The sequence below is a fragment of the Ranitomeya variabilis genome, chromosome 7 (assembly GCF_051348905.1).
Source record: "Ranitomeya variabilis isolate aRanVar5 chromosome 7, aRanVar5.hap1, whole genome shotgun sequence".
Classification (NCBI taxonomy): domain Eukaryota; kingdom Metazoa; phylum Chordata; class Amphibia; order Anura; family Dendrobatidae; genus Ranitomeya; species Ranitomeya variabilis.
The window spans coordinates 235,745,823-235,760,015 of NC_135238.1; the positions used below are offsets into that span (position 1 = coordinate 235,745,823).

Consider the following 14,193-nt stretch of genomic DNA (forward strand, 5'->3'; position numbering starts at 1 on the left):
CACCATTCACCAACTCCCCTCTAATAACGGGACAGAGGGAAAGAGAAAGGGAAAAAGGAAAAAAAAAGAAGAAAATCAGTACAAGTCCTTGGGTGGCTGACAAGGATCCCTCCTGTGCAATGGGAGAATTAACAATTGCAACATAAATGTAGGCTTGGAATAAAAGAGATTGTTTTATTAAATGTAAAATTATTAGAAACGTAAGTAGAAGTAAACATATTGTGTATTATTGGAGGATATAAAGTTGGTATAAATGTATTTTCTTTAATTAATAATAGATCATAGTATGTTTATAACTGTTTAAACAGATAGATATTTTCATTGTTTTTTGTTTGTTTTTGTTTTTTTTATAAAATGGACTATACAGCATTTACTCTTGTTTTTATTCTAGATTTGGATATACCCGTTTACCCTTCTGATTACCCTCCTTAAGGCCGGTTTCACACGTCAGTGGCTCCGGTACGTGAGGTGACAGTTTCCTCACGTACCGGAGACACTGACACACGTAGACCCATAAAAATCAATGCATCTGTGCAGATGTCATTGATTTTTTGCGGACCGTGTCTCCGTGTGCCAAACACGGAGACATGTCAGTGTTCGTGGGAGCGCACGTTTTACACGGACCCAATAGAGTCAATGGGTCCGCGTAAAACACGGACCTCACACGGACATTCTCCGTCTGGGGTCCGTGTGCGTGCAGGAGACAGCGCTACAGTAAGCGCTGTCCCCCCCACATGGTGCTGAAGCCGCGATTCATATCTTCCCTGCAGCAGCGTTTGCTGTAGAGAAAATATGAAGAATAGTGTTTAAAATAAAGATTTAGGTGTCCGCCGCCCCCCCACCCCCTGTGCGCCCCCCCGCTGGTCAGAAAATACTTACCCGCTCCCTCGCTCCTTCCTGGTCTGGCCGCGCCTCCTACTGTATGCGGTCACGTGGGGCCGATCATTTACAATCATGAATAGTCGGCTCCGCCCCTATGGGAGGTGGAGCCACATATTCATGACTGTAAATGATCGGCCCCACGTGACTGCATGCAGGAGAAGCCGCGGCCAGACCAGGAAGCAGCGAGGGAGCGGGTAAGTATTTTCTGACCAGCGGGGGGGCGCACAGGGGGTGGGGGGGTGGGGGGGCGGCGGACACCTAAATCTTTATTTTTAACACTATTCTTCATATTTTCTCTACAGCAAACGTTGCTGCAGGGAAGATATGAATCGCAGCTTCAGCACCATGCAGAGTGGGTACTACACGCTCCGTGTGGTACCCACTCGCCATACGGGCGGCACACGTGTGCCGCACGTATGGCCTCCGTGAGTTCCCAGGCACACGGACACGGATAACTCCGGTACCGATTTATTCCGGTACCGGAATTATCTGGACGTGTGGGACAGCCCTAATAAAATGTGCTGTTGTCCTTCTTGCCCTTCCCCTGCCTCTCTCTTCCATTACCATAAATAATATGTCTTAAGTATAGTAAAATATTAAGAGACGATATACTTAAAAGATAGATGTGATATGCCACATGCACTGCTTGTTATTATTGTTAAAAAAAAGGGGTTTGGGTTTTTTTTTTTGTCTTTTTGGAAAAATAAATAAAAATTTATTGAAATGGAAAAAAAAATAGGTGCAGCACATTGGAAAACTTAGAGAACGAGAAGTCAGAAGAGGGTCCTAGTAGGGGGCTGCATCGGGAAGAGGCAATATTTGCCTAATGATTTCATAAAGTCATGTGATTCTTATTCTCACTTTTTTTTTACTTTGTTCTGGTGCACTTTGTTCTCTGCTTTGGGTGGAGAACGTGGGAATTAGGAAGTAGATGTAATTGTTGTCACATAAAGGGAGTTTTCAGTTTTTGCATCATCAGCTCCACTTGTAAATCTGAAATGAGAAATCTACTCCATAGTGACTAAAGCCATGTGCCCACGTTGTGTTTTTTCTGTGTTTTTACTGCATTTTTCTGAGTGCAGATTTGTCCCAAAGCCTGATTCCTGATGCAGCAAAGTGAATGAGGGTCCTGACGTCTCGTGCCCACCGTGCTGATTTGTGACTTGCAGAATTGCTGTCAGTTCTTTCATCGTTTTTTGCTGCAGATTTCACCCATGTTAATGAGGAACAATCTGCACCAAACGCAAGTAAAAAACGCAGCAATAACGTGCATTTCTGCTCCTGCATGGGCAGAAATAGACAGATGAAGACGTCTTTGCAGTAATATCTGGGCTCTGTGCACTCCAATAATGCCACCTGCATAATTCCACCTGCCTTGGAGGTGATGTGGCCCCCTGACCTCCTGGGCCCCTGTACGGCTGCACAGGTTGCTCCAGTGATATGTCGGCCCCCGCTCATGCAGCCCATTCAGTTGCAGTGCCAGGTGAAGTAATTCCCAGACCTCCTCACTTGGCACTAAGTGCATGCAGTAAAGAGAGGCTCAGGCTCCAAAAACCTAAGGCCCCTGTTCACCGGGACCTCCTCTTAGGACATGTAAGTGCAGCCATTACACATTCAGAGTCTTTTTTGCCAATCAATTCTGCTCATGCCCCAATTATTAAGGAGACCTCAAAGGTTCCTCTATCAAGTCTGGATAAGCTTTATTGACCCAGCCTGTGTACTTGACTTTGTCTTTTGTCTCCCGCCTGCCCTGACCTTTTGTTTGTTTTACCAAATTGAGCAAGCTCTTCCTGCCCCTGAAAATGTGTAGAAAGGAAAAAAAAGTGGAAAATACGCTCTGAGGTTTCTATTATGTCTACGAGTTTGTAATGTTGTGTGATCACGACATAATTAGGTTAGCCTAACCTTCATTCGGTCTATCAACTTTTAACCTGATAAGATCCGATTGCGCTTTTCTCTCTTCCTTAGTATTTTATGCCCCTGAAAATGGACTTTTAACTACGTTTTTTAGCTTAACAATTTGTCTGATACTCTTGTATAGTAATCTGCTATCTACGGAGACTACCTCTGGTCCTACCCGCCAGTAGTGGTCCACTACTTCATGGTCGCTCTCGTTACAAAACGTTTTGCCCTCTTTCTAAATTCTGGATCTGGACAAGACCTCGTCCACTTTCTTATTTCAAACCTTAACTGCATCGTTTTCACATTAATAACATAGAGTCTCTATTATACTAGGACCCTGTTTTTCTTACACTCCTGACTGTAGAAGCCAATATGGAGAACCATAGGGTCGGACTCGGGGTGCCTTCCAGTATCTAAGAAGATGCTTATAAGGAGCTAATGAAATCAAGCCTTCAGGGAACTGCCGTCATCCCCACTGATAATAGGGCACTGGATCCCTGTATCATGCTGTGAGCAGTGGTATCTGTCTTTGGTCTTGGTGTGCCGGTGGCTCCACTAAGTGTAGTGGGCAGTATGAATGTTCAAAGTCCAAATCTATTTGGGTACATAGGAAGGAAGGGTCTATGTAATCTCCCCATTCTTCTCCCTTAAACACCACACAGAGATGGGTACCCTTCTGATTGGATTTCCAGATGGTGGTCTCCAAAATGATCACCGATCGGTGTCAGACAGAAATATTGATGGAGCTGTAGAATATCGAGAATGGAGCCAAGCGTTGTCACCTGGAGAATGGATGCCCCAGGACAGAGGATGAGATGGAGGTGCAGTCAGTAGACATCAATGGGTCGGAATTAGGAGTAGAACAGTTACCGGCCGAACAGTCCAGAGAGAGAAGCAGAAACATAATCCAGGAAGAAGGTCAATGTCAGGGTCTGATTCAGGAGGAGTCAATCAGTCCATACACATTTTCTAAGTAAAGGGTAGTAGCTAACGGGAGCTCTGATGAACTGGACCCAGCGTCATACAGTAGCCCCTGTTGACCTTACAAACCCAAGTCAATGTTTGTGCAGCAGAACAGAGTTATGGCCAGATCGGGCAGGGCAGAAAGTCGAAGACATTGGTGGCTTCCCACCAACTAGACCGGGCCAGCAGCTGGAGAAAGTGGAGATAAGTTACAATCTATTGTCATGATGGCCAAGAAATGTGACGCGGACCTTTTTAGGACCATGGGGCTTGGAAGAGATGCTAAAAAATGTATATATGTACAAGTATCACGGGTGAGATCTGGTGAACTGGTGAACTGTGCGGAGGATAAGTCATCCATAGTCTCCTGGAAATTACACTTTCAATATTATTCTGAATTCAAGAGAAAATAAAAAATAATAAAAATTGGCTTCCAAAATCGCTGCCAAGGCCCCAGGGAGATTTAGATTTGGTTTAAAAAGCATGTTTTATTGAGCTGCGCGTTACGGAGCCGATCCAGCTCCTTCATCAGGCCGATACCGGACAGGCTAATATTCTGAATGTAACAAGTACATTTTCTCCTTTTTTAGCATGAAATTCCCAGACGTTTTTCCCTTCTTTCATCTCTTTTTGAGCTGTTTCTTCTGCATTGCTTTTTTGGAGTGATTTTGCCTTTGTGTATGTTCTCCTCTGTATATTCTGCATACTGTACATACTTTGCATTGCACATTGCTAAAAATACATATATTACGGCCGGCCGTCTTCCAACACCATTGAAGCTCAATGCTTCACCCAATTTTAAATTCCATACATTAAAGTAATTTAGTGTTCTGGTCTCTAATATAAACACGATTACTTCTAGGACTCAACCAAAACTCTTTAAAATTCCTCGAGTTTCTCCACTCAGTGGTCTGGGTTCCGGGGGCATGAACTCCATACACTCTTTTTTCATCCAGATTTGGGACGTCAGCAGCTACACAGACAGACAGGTAGCTGATATGGAGGGTGGAGTACAGGGCGTAAAGAATAAATATGTTCCATCTATTAAGATTTCACCAGTCGTGGAGGACATGGGAGACCGGGTGCTGATAAAATTGGTGCAATCAAAGGTGTGACCGCTAAGCGGAGCGGGCAGTGGCCCGGATAATCTTTGGGTGGTCGAAAACAGAACAATGAAGAAGAATTATCCTAAAGGTTACAGGAAGGCATCAATCATGGAAGATAACAGTTTACTCTTTCCCCGGCACACGGGATAGTTGTCATTTCGTGTCTTGACCTGACATTCATCCAGTCTCTCTTCATTGCTTAATAAACCGAGGGTATGAACAGTTATGCAACTTTGCAAGATACTTTAAGAATTTATTTCTCTTGGTTTTATTCATATTGTCTTGTAATTAATGAATGGAAACTTTCTTTTTACTTGATGAATATCCGCCTTGATCATGGAAGGTACTGATTTTCTTTAGCGGAGATCCCAAAATCCTACTTGTATAGGGAGATCTACTGGGAAAAAAAAGTATACAAGCTAGAGAAAAGGAAGAAAACTGTCTACCCTCTAAGCCAGGAGTGCAGGAGGGCTACCGGAGCATGGGGGCCAATCAGCCAACCATAGGGTACGGACAGTGAACGGAACCTGCGCCCAAGGTGAAGACAATGGTAACTACGACTCTACTAGAAGCCCATGTCTGTCCTTTATGGGGAGGGCTACCTCCTGGAGGACAGCTGCTTTGCTCACTTCCCCTGATTGTGTAAATCTGTGTTAGCATATCCATTCATTCAGTTATTGAAAAATAGAGAATAATTTACAGTAACGAAATTCACCGTTGAAATAAACTATTTGCAATCGTTTTTTGCTGCCAATTTGAAGAATTACCCGCCATGTTGGAAATTATGGACAAGTGTCTTTTGTCACCCGGTCACAGAAGTTACCTCCAAACACTTCCCGTTTTCTTTCTTTCTTTTCTCTCCACCCAAGTCAGTCATTTCCAAATTTTTTTTATTTTTGTTATTCAACCAGTCACGGTTGTGGAGGCAGAAATATCCTGTACGTAGAAAGCAACAGGAAGGAAATGATATGAATGATACGATGCAGTTCAGATAAGATAAGGGTTATGTTTGGTTTTCTATATCTATTTTGGGATCCATTTACCTGAATCTCCATCACTGGCCGCCCTTCCGCGTATTATTTATAGCAGGGCAGCCAAAAAACCCATTAACTACGTTGGGAGGAAAAACTAATTTAAGAAGTTTGATACCTTCAACCCAACGAACGTCAATTAGATGGAAAACCAAGACTGGATTATGTACTGGAGGGCGAGTGCGATGATTGACCCTTGGGAAAGTTTGTGTGATCATATGCAATGATTCTCATCTCCTATCCTGCAGGCTGATTCGTGCAATTAATGGTGGTTGGTCCTTGAGAAAGAATTTTAATGATCTGGTTTCACAAATCTCTGTTGGGCAAGATCAAGATTTGATGTTCCATCAAAAATGGAAAAGTCAACCATGGATAATGGCCCTAATGTTGGCCGTACACATCTAATAGCTGGCAACCAAATACTAATTTGGATTACAACTTTCCATGCTTTCCTTTCTATACACATCCGTACCCAGCTTGATCTATCCAAACATGCATGTTTACGACAGGGTTCAAAAGGAACAGCTGTTAGCCAAAGAGGGCAGCTTGCGCCTAGACTGATCCTTCTGCCTTGAATCCTGAGGTAGAGGACTAGGAGAGGTCTCCTGAACCACCAGGTAGAAGTTCCAGTAGGGCGGCATGCACCTCTGGCTCGTCTGGATGCCTCAAATACTGAGGTGGAGGACTGTGAGAGGTCTCCTTAATCAACAGGCAGAAGTTCCAGTAGGGCGGCATGCACCCTTGGCTCATCTGGATGCCTCAAATACTGAGGTAGAGGACTGAGAGAGGTCTCCTGAACCACCAGGCAGCATTCCCAGTTGGGCGGCATGAACCCCTGGGTCATCTGGATGCATCGAATACTGAGGTGAAGGACTGCGAGAAGTCTCCTGAACCACCAGGCAGAAGTTCCAATAGGGTGGCATGCACCCCTGGCTCGTCTGGATGCCTCAAATACTGAGGTAGAGGACTGTAAATGTCTCCTGAACCACCAGGTAGCAGTTCCAGTTGGGCGGCATGCACCCCTGGCTTGTCTAGATGCATCAAATACTGAGGTGGAGGACTGCAAGAGGTCTCCTGAACCACCAAGCAGCAGTTCCAGTAGGATGACATGCACCCCAGCCTGGTCCGCATGCCTCAAGGTCCGAGGTTGAAAAGACGAGGGAGAGTTCTTCCAATGGCCATTGGGCAATTTCAAGAGGGCAGTGTGCACACTAGGCTGGTCCAAGCATGCAAGTGTTAATGGATTAGACCATTGGTAGATATCTCTGGTGGTGGCTTTTCCCTTGGGAACAAATGGGTCTGAAATTAAAAATCACGATGCCTGATCTTCTTCCTCTACATCGTCTGTCAGGGAAGAGTCCAAAGCCCATACATTTTTGAAGGTTGGCCGTTCCTGCCCAAATCAGTTTGACCCAACGTTGTCCTAATGTGTACCTCCAGTTTGTCGGTACCACGGGCCTCCTATGGAAGAGCCCCAAGCGTTGTTGACCCCATCCTGGGCACATTCTTCCATCCTATCTTGTACATTTCCATATGATTGGAGGAACAGGGTCATGCTATGATATCACCTTATGTCTGCTGGCAGACACTGTGTCTAGTGATGTCACACTTTGGGAACACGACATCTCCAAATGGACAGCAAGTTAAAAGAAACGATGACAACTTGAGTGTTTACATAAATTAGACAACAATCGACAGAACATTCCGGCCGAGTCATGTCAACACGCAGGAGAAGAGAACAATGGCAGACCCCATGTGTCGTCTCGTGATGTCTGCAGAAGGAACTGTACAAGCATTAATCTCACTAGGATGATCTGAAATAATGGAAGCCTGAAATACAACACCTCCTACTGATAGGCTACTAATGAGGTGGAAACAATGGACTGTGGCTTCGTGCTCGGTCGGACTCTGGATTTCATCTGCAGAAGCTGTGATGCTCCTTGGTGGCATAATATCACTATTGTATCATCATCTCAAGAAGAAAAAAAACCCTTCATTATAAAGAATCTTAAACACAGCGAGATATTACACGATATAATATGTTACATGACCCATGGATATGTGTTTTGTAGGATGGCGCTGGCTTCATGGGAACATTTTGGGGCCATGATTATGAAGGGTGTTTTGGTATGAGAGTGGAAGAGCCGGGAGGGGACGAGGGTTGATGACCGAGCAATTTTTTTAATTGCAAAAATTCCCATCCCAACATTGAGAGACCAGGTCTGATCTCCTCGCGAGCGGAGGTCTCCAGTCCTTCATCCAATTTGCATCTTGGAATTTCCCAGTCTTTATAGTTGATGATGAAAAAACAATAACTCATCATCTTTTTCTAATTTGACTTTGACCCTAAATTATTAACCAAGTTTGAAGAGTTTAGCATCGAATTCTTTGCAAAGACTCCTGAGTTTGGAGGTGTAACGTCCGGCCAGCGGTCCATGGAGAAGATGGTTTTCAGAAAAATTCAAAAACTGATTTGGTAGGAAAGAGAAAGTAACAAACCCTCAGCAGATAAACAGCTCTGGTTACTCAGGGTGTCAGCAGAGAACTTCACTCTTAGAATATGTCCACTTAGGGCAGATGCACCCCAGATTTTCCATCCAGATTGGTTATTACAGCAGCATCTTGGGGGGGGGGGGTGCCCCCATTGCAAAGCTCAAACAAGGAAAAAAAACACTTTTTGCAAGTTTGGAAACAAAAGGAAAACAAGTGCACTCGCCTTCCTTGCTGCTGGTGTTTCGCTGGTCTCTGTACAAACTGCATCCTCTGATGATATCTCATGTGAACAGAGTGATTGGCTGCAGTGAGGGGATGAGACATCACTGCTGAGGTTGTACAGAGACTGGCAGCAGACTGTCTGCAGCGTGCACTAAAGTTTTTGCAGACATTGAATTTGCAGATTTTCTGTTGCATTACTGCTGTACAGACCGTACTTATAAATGTCAGGATTTAGTGAAATATTCAGATTTGAGAGTCCTCAGTGGTTGATACATTTTAATATCTAACTGAAAAGCTGGTAACAAATTGCAGCATTGGACACTACTTCATTTTGCACATTTTTGGTCAATTTGTGAGCGCCCACCTGCCGGTGACTTTGTGACCTTTTCAGACTGGCAGAAGACCAGGGAAGAGAGCGAGGAATATCCAGAGGTGAGGAGGAGACTATACCGTCCAATCCTATCTGCTGCAACAAGTCAGCAGAGAAAGCAGCGACAAAATCCACAGGATTAGGTGCCGTTTTTTGCTGCAAATGTCCCTGCAGGAATTTTCCCCAGCAATTCAGCTTACTGTATACACCACAGCCATTTTATAGGGATTGTCTCATCAGAAACATACAGTTGATTTTGTGATTTATTTGCAACAATATTGTATATATATACATATATATATATTATGGGTATTATGTGAAAAAACTACATTCACAATTCTGGTTATTGCTGGAAACAGTCAGCAAGCTGGTAGACATGTAACAGCCAAGCTCCTACTGTTCTGGGCAGTTTTCTGGCATATTCAGTTTGTTTCTAAACATTCCCACCCTAACCTAAAATAAACTCCAGGAAGTGTCTGCGGAGACCCCCTTAATAACAGAAAAGTCATTTTAGTTTTCTCACCAGAGACGAAAACCCTCTAATGGTTTTCAGCTGGACGGACTGGAGAGTGAACGCTAACGAATCTTCCCATATGTTCCCTGTAAAGGAATATTCTATTAGTAAACATGTAAGACCACCTGTGTGCCCCACATCAGATTAGGGGTCTCCCTATCCAGGGTGATTGGAGAGGTGGCCGAGCATTTGCTACAAAACCCAAAAAACTGACTAGCGCCTCCAAACAGAGTAAAACAAGTGCGAGGAGCAAGTGGAGAGGTGGCCGAGCCCAGGAGGCTCTCGTTACTGTCTTCAATGGAGATTCCAATGGAACGTATCCTGAATGCCCATAGAAGTGAATGGAGAGAATACGATTCAGGGACCCAATTCTGGAGCTAGGTGCAGTCCCTGAGATGGGACCCTTACAGTAATCTCATACATTGTGGATATGCCATAAATGTCCATGATAATAATACTCCATTAACCCTAAGTGGGGTTTGGAGAATCCCAGGTTTCGAGCCCAGAACAGTCACCGAGTGGCAGCCGTAGCTCTGCGAGGACAGCGGTGTTGCCTAAAATATAAGAAGGAGTCTTCAAAAAGAAAGCGATAATGATGGTGGGGAATAAGATGGACCCAAGGTCTAAGGATGGACCATGGGTCACTGGGAAAAGAGGAAGAGGTACCAAGAAGCAAAGCAAGGGGTGGGGTAGGCAAAATGCATGACAAAGTCAAGGACAGGGCTAGGATTCAAATACAAAATCAATAGTCACTGCTGCCACGGCCTCCAGCAGTTTCTTCAACTCTTCATGTAGATGGTAATGATGCACTTTTGAAGGGGATGTGGCCCTTTAATTCTAGGTATTGTGAAAGTTTCAGAGATCAAATCTCCGACAATTGTCCATATTGCTACTTTGTGTTCTGAAGATGCATATTCTCTCTCCGTTCCTGGGGGCTCAGCACTGTCAGCCAATCAGATGTCTCCTTACACTTGCTCCACCTCCACACTCACAGCAGGTAGTCTCAGAGAGAGGGAAGCTGCAGCTGCACCCTCCTTGTCCTCCTTCATCCTCCTTGTCCTCCTTCACCCCTGTCTTCTATTACTGCAGTTTGAGATGGACTTTTCCTAGGTTTTAAGAAGCCATATTCCCCTCTAAAATAATATAAAGCTTAATGTATTCACATGTTTCTGTAATAATTATAGGGGATAACTCAGGAGACTCTTTGCGTGGAACAAGACAACTACAGGACACAGTTTTATAAGTGGTAAAGTCTATATTATCACACGGTGATTCAAACAGGTGCAGAGAGAAACTCAAGTCCACAACACTTGGTGCAAATAGTAAACGCAGCTTAGCAGTCTATAGGAAACTTCAGAGGAAAATGCAATCAAGCAGAAAGTCTATGAAGCACAGTTATTCTTGAGGAAACTTGACACGAATAAATCCTTGTCTTAGTCCAAACACAGATAGATATGCTTATAAGGCAGTTCAAATAATATCTTAGCTCAACCAGGGAGGCCTGATTAATAGTCTCAGGTTATTGCAGATGCAGATGAAGTAAACACGAGCAGCAGATGAAGGAGGATTACTGGAAACTTGTGTATGCAGCAGGAACTCAGAGCAGAGTAGCAGGATCACCACACAGGTTCACAGGAGCAGGTGTTTAGCCAGGGAGTAATCAGAGGTCAGGAGCTGGATGCAAGGCAGAATACTCTAGCACAGACTGAAGGCTGGGGTGGAGTTTTATAGCAGGAAGACACAGTGCACATGAGACCAAAGACGCTATCTTGGAAAAGGGCAGTAATGCACAAAAGGTAAAAAATGTTCAGAGTCCTGACATTACTGCCTCCTTAGAAGCGGCCTCAGGACGATCCTGGACCTGGTTTCTCAGGGAATCTCTGATAAAAACGAAAAATATTTAGAATTGAGAGTCCTCAGTGGTTGATACCTTTTAATGGCTAACTGAAAAGATGGTAACAAATTGTAAGCTTTCGAGACTACACGGGTCTCTTCATCAGGCAAAGACTAAAACAAATTCTGAAGAATCACATATTTATGCACAACAGCATAGAAAAAAAAAAAAGGGGGAAAAACCATAGATAAGACAAGTGACATGAAGCAGAATTACCATGGGTGATATACAGTTGATTTCTGCTTCATGTCACTTGTCTTAAATATCTTGTCTTGTGCATAAATATGTGATTCTTCAGAATTTGTTTTAGTCTTTGCCTGATGAAGAGACCTGTGTAGTCTCGAAAGCTTGCAATTTGTTACCATCTTTTCAGTTAGCCATTAAAAGGTATCAACCACTGAGGACTCTCAATTCTAAATATTTTTCTATCTACTGGCTAACACGGTACCCAGATATATTTCTTTCCTGTGATAAAAACGAGAAATCTTCTGTTGGGCATTGATGTTTTCCACAGGTTCCCAAGAGTCTTCCTCAGGGAGATATCCCTGCCATCTTATCAGATATTGGAGCCGATTCCTGCGAATCCTGGAATCAATAATTTCCTCCACCACAAATTGTTCTTGCCCATCAATCACCACAGGCTGCGGAGGTGGCACAACACGTCCCTAGAAGGTATTAGGAGATACAGGCTTTAGTAATGATACATGAAAAACTGGGTGTACCTTCATAGTCCTAGGCAGCTTCAGCCGGCAGGCCACAGAGCTCACAATACCGTTGATCTTGAAAGGGCCAATGAATTTCTGTCCAAGTTTTTGTAAAGGAACGTTTAACTTCAGATTCTTAGTTGCTAACCACACGGAATCTCCTACCTTGAACATGGGTGCAGGTTTACGGAATCTATCAGCCGATCTCTTATATCGTTCTTGAGCTGCGGTCAGGGATTCCTTCAGAACCTCCAGATTTTGTCTCATCGCAGTCAGCCTTTCCTCCACTGCCGGAACCGGAGAATTAATTGGAGACCTAGGTAAGATACACGGATGATAACCCAGATTGGCAAAGAAAGGTGTAAATTTAGTGGAGGCGCTCTGAGAATTGTTATATGAAAATTCGGCTAACGGCAGCAACTCCAACCAATCATCCTGGAGATGGCTGACATAGCATCTTAGATATTGTTCCAGCGTCTGGTTGGTCCGCTCAGTCTGACCATTTGTCTGGGGATGGTAAGCGGAAGAGAGACAGACATTAATATTGAGTGCAGAGCAAAACCCCTTCCATAATCTTGAAGTGAACTGTACTCCACGGTCAGAGATGATCTCATCCGGAACCCCATGCAACCAAAAGACATTCTGTATAACCAAGTTCACTGTATCTTTAGCTGAGGGGAGGCCGGTGCACGGAACGAAATGAGCAGCTTTAGTCAGGCGATCAACTACCACCATGATTGTATTCATGCCCACCGATGTAGGCAGCTCCACAATAAAGTCCATTGATATAGACCTCCAAGGGCAGGACGGAACAGGTAATGGTTGTAGAAGACCCGTAGGTGCCACATGAGGAGTCTTGTAATGGGCACATACCTCGCAAGAGAGAACATAGTCCTTGGTATCCTTCAGGCAAGTTGGCCACCAGAAGAATCAGCTCAGGAACTCTTGTGTCTTCTGTACCCCCCTGTGACCAGCCAACTTGGAGTCATGTACCAACGTGAGGATCTGCAGACGGATCAGCTCAGGGACATAGATATGTCGATCTCTGAACCACATGCCACCCTTAAAGACAAGACATCTAGCGGATCTAAGGAACTCTAAATTGCGATGGTCAGTTAGCCCTATGATCTGTTGTGCAGCTCCTTGCAGATGATGCCTCCATTCTTTGAAAGCCGCAATAATAGCCAGCAATTCCTTGTCTCCCACGTCGTAATTCTTCTCTGCTGAGGTTAGTCTACGGGAAAAGAAAGCACAAGGATGTAGCAGACCCTTTTCTCCAGTTCTTTGGGAGAGAATAGCCCCCAAACCATTATCAGAAGCGTCCACCTCCACAATGAAAGAATGTGTTGGATCTGGGTGCATCAACAGCGGTGCTGATGTGAAACAGATCTTCAGCCGATCAAAAGCTTCTTGAGCCTGTGATGACCACTTAAAGGGCTTTTCCTTCTTTGTCAAGGAAGTACTGGGATGGACAATATCAGAAAAATTTCGAATGAAGCGTCTGTAGAAATTTGCAAAACAATAAAACGTTGGACCACCTTAACGTTCTTGGGTACCAGCCAGTCAAGGATAGCCTGAATCTTACCAGATTCCATGTTCAGCCCCTGGGGAGAGATGATATAACCTAAGAACTGTATCTCAGAACGATGGAACTCGCATTTCTCCGGCTTAATATACAGATGGTTCTCTTTCAGACGTCTTAAAAAAGTTTTGACATGTTCTTCATGTTCCTGTAGAGAGTCAGAAAAGATTAGTATATCGTCCAAATAGATCACTACAAACTGGTCCAACAAATCTCTGAAAATGTCATTAGCAAGGTGTTGAAACATTGCAGGGGCGTTACAAAGCCCGAAGGGCATCACAAAAGATTCAAAGTGTCCATACCGGCATCTGAATGCTGTCTTCCACTCATCCCCTGGACAAATACACACCAAATTATAAGCCCCACGAAGATCCAGTTTAGAGAACACCTTAGCATGGCGGACTCTTTCCAGTAATTCTGGAATCAGAGGCAAAGGGTAACGGTTTCGTACGGTTACCTTATTGAGTTCCCGATAGTCAACACAGGGTCTCAGGGTCCCATCCTTCTTCTTTACAAAAAAGATAGGTGCC

The 14,193-nt window shown here is 44.2% G+C and overlaps 1 protein-coding gene across 1 annotated transcript; it reads right to left on the reverse strand.

Annotated features, from left to right (window-relative positions):
- Positions 1-11,700: 11,700 nt before the first annotated feature.
- LOC143786043 (chromobox protein homolog 6-like) lies at positions 11,701-13,000 on the reverse strand. Its single transcript, XM_077275216.1, has 3 exons — positions 12,955-13,000; positions 12,247-12,588; positions 11,701-12,042 (listed from the first exon to the last, which is right to left on the reverse strand). The coding sequence occupies exons 2-3, from the start codon at positions 12,346-12,348 to the stop codon at positions 11,803-11,805; spliced, it is 342 nt and encodes a 113-aa protein (XP_077131331.1). The 5' UTR covers positions 12,349-12,588; positions 12,955-13,000; the 3' UTR covers positions 11,701-11,802.
- Between the last annotated feature and the right edge of the window lie 1,193 nt (positions 13,001-14,193).

Bases quoted from the DNA above. Each gene is read 5' to 3' on its own strand.
- LOC143786043 (XM_077275216.1), bottom strand. From the start codon at position 12,348: ATGAGACAAAATCTGGAGGTTCTGAAGGAATCCCTGACCGCAGCTCAA. The intron at 12,043-12,246 runs GTAGGAGATTCC...AATACCTTCTAG, and splicing joins AACCTGCACCCATGTTCAAG to GGACGTGTTGTGCCACCTCC.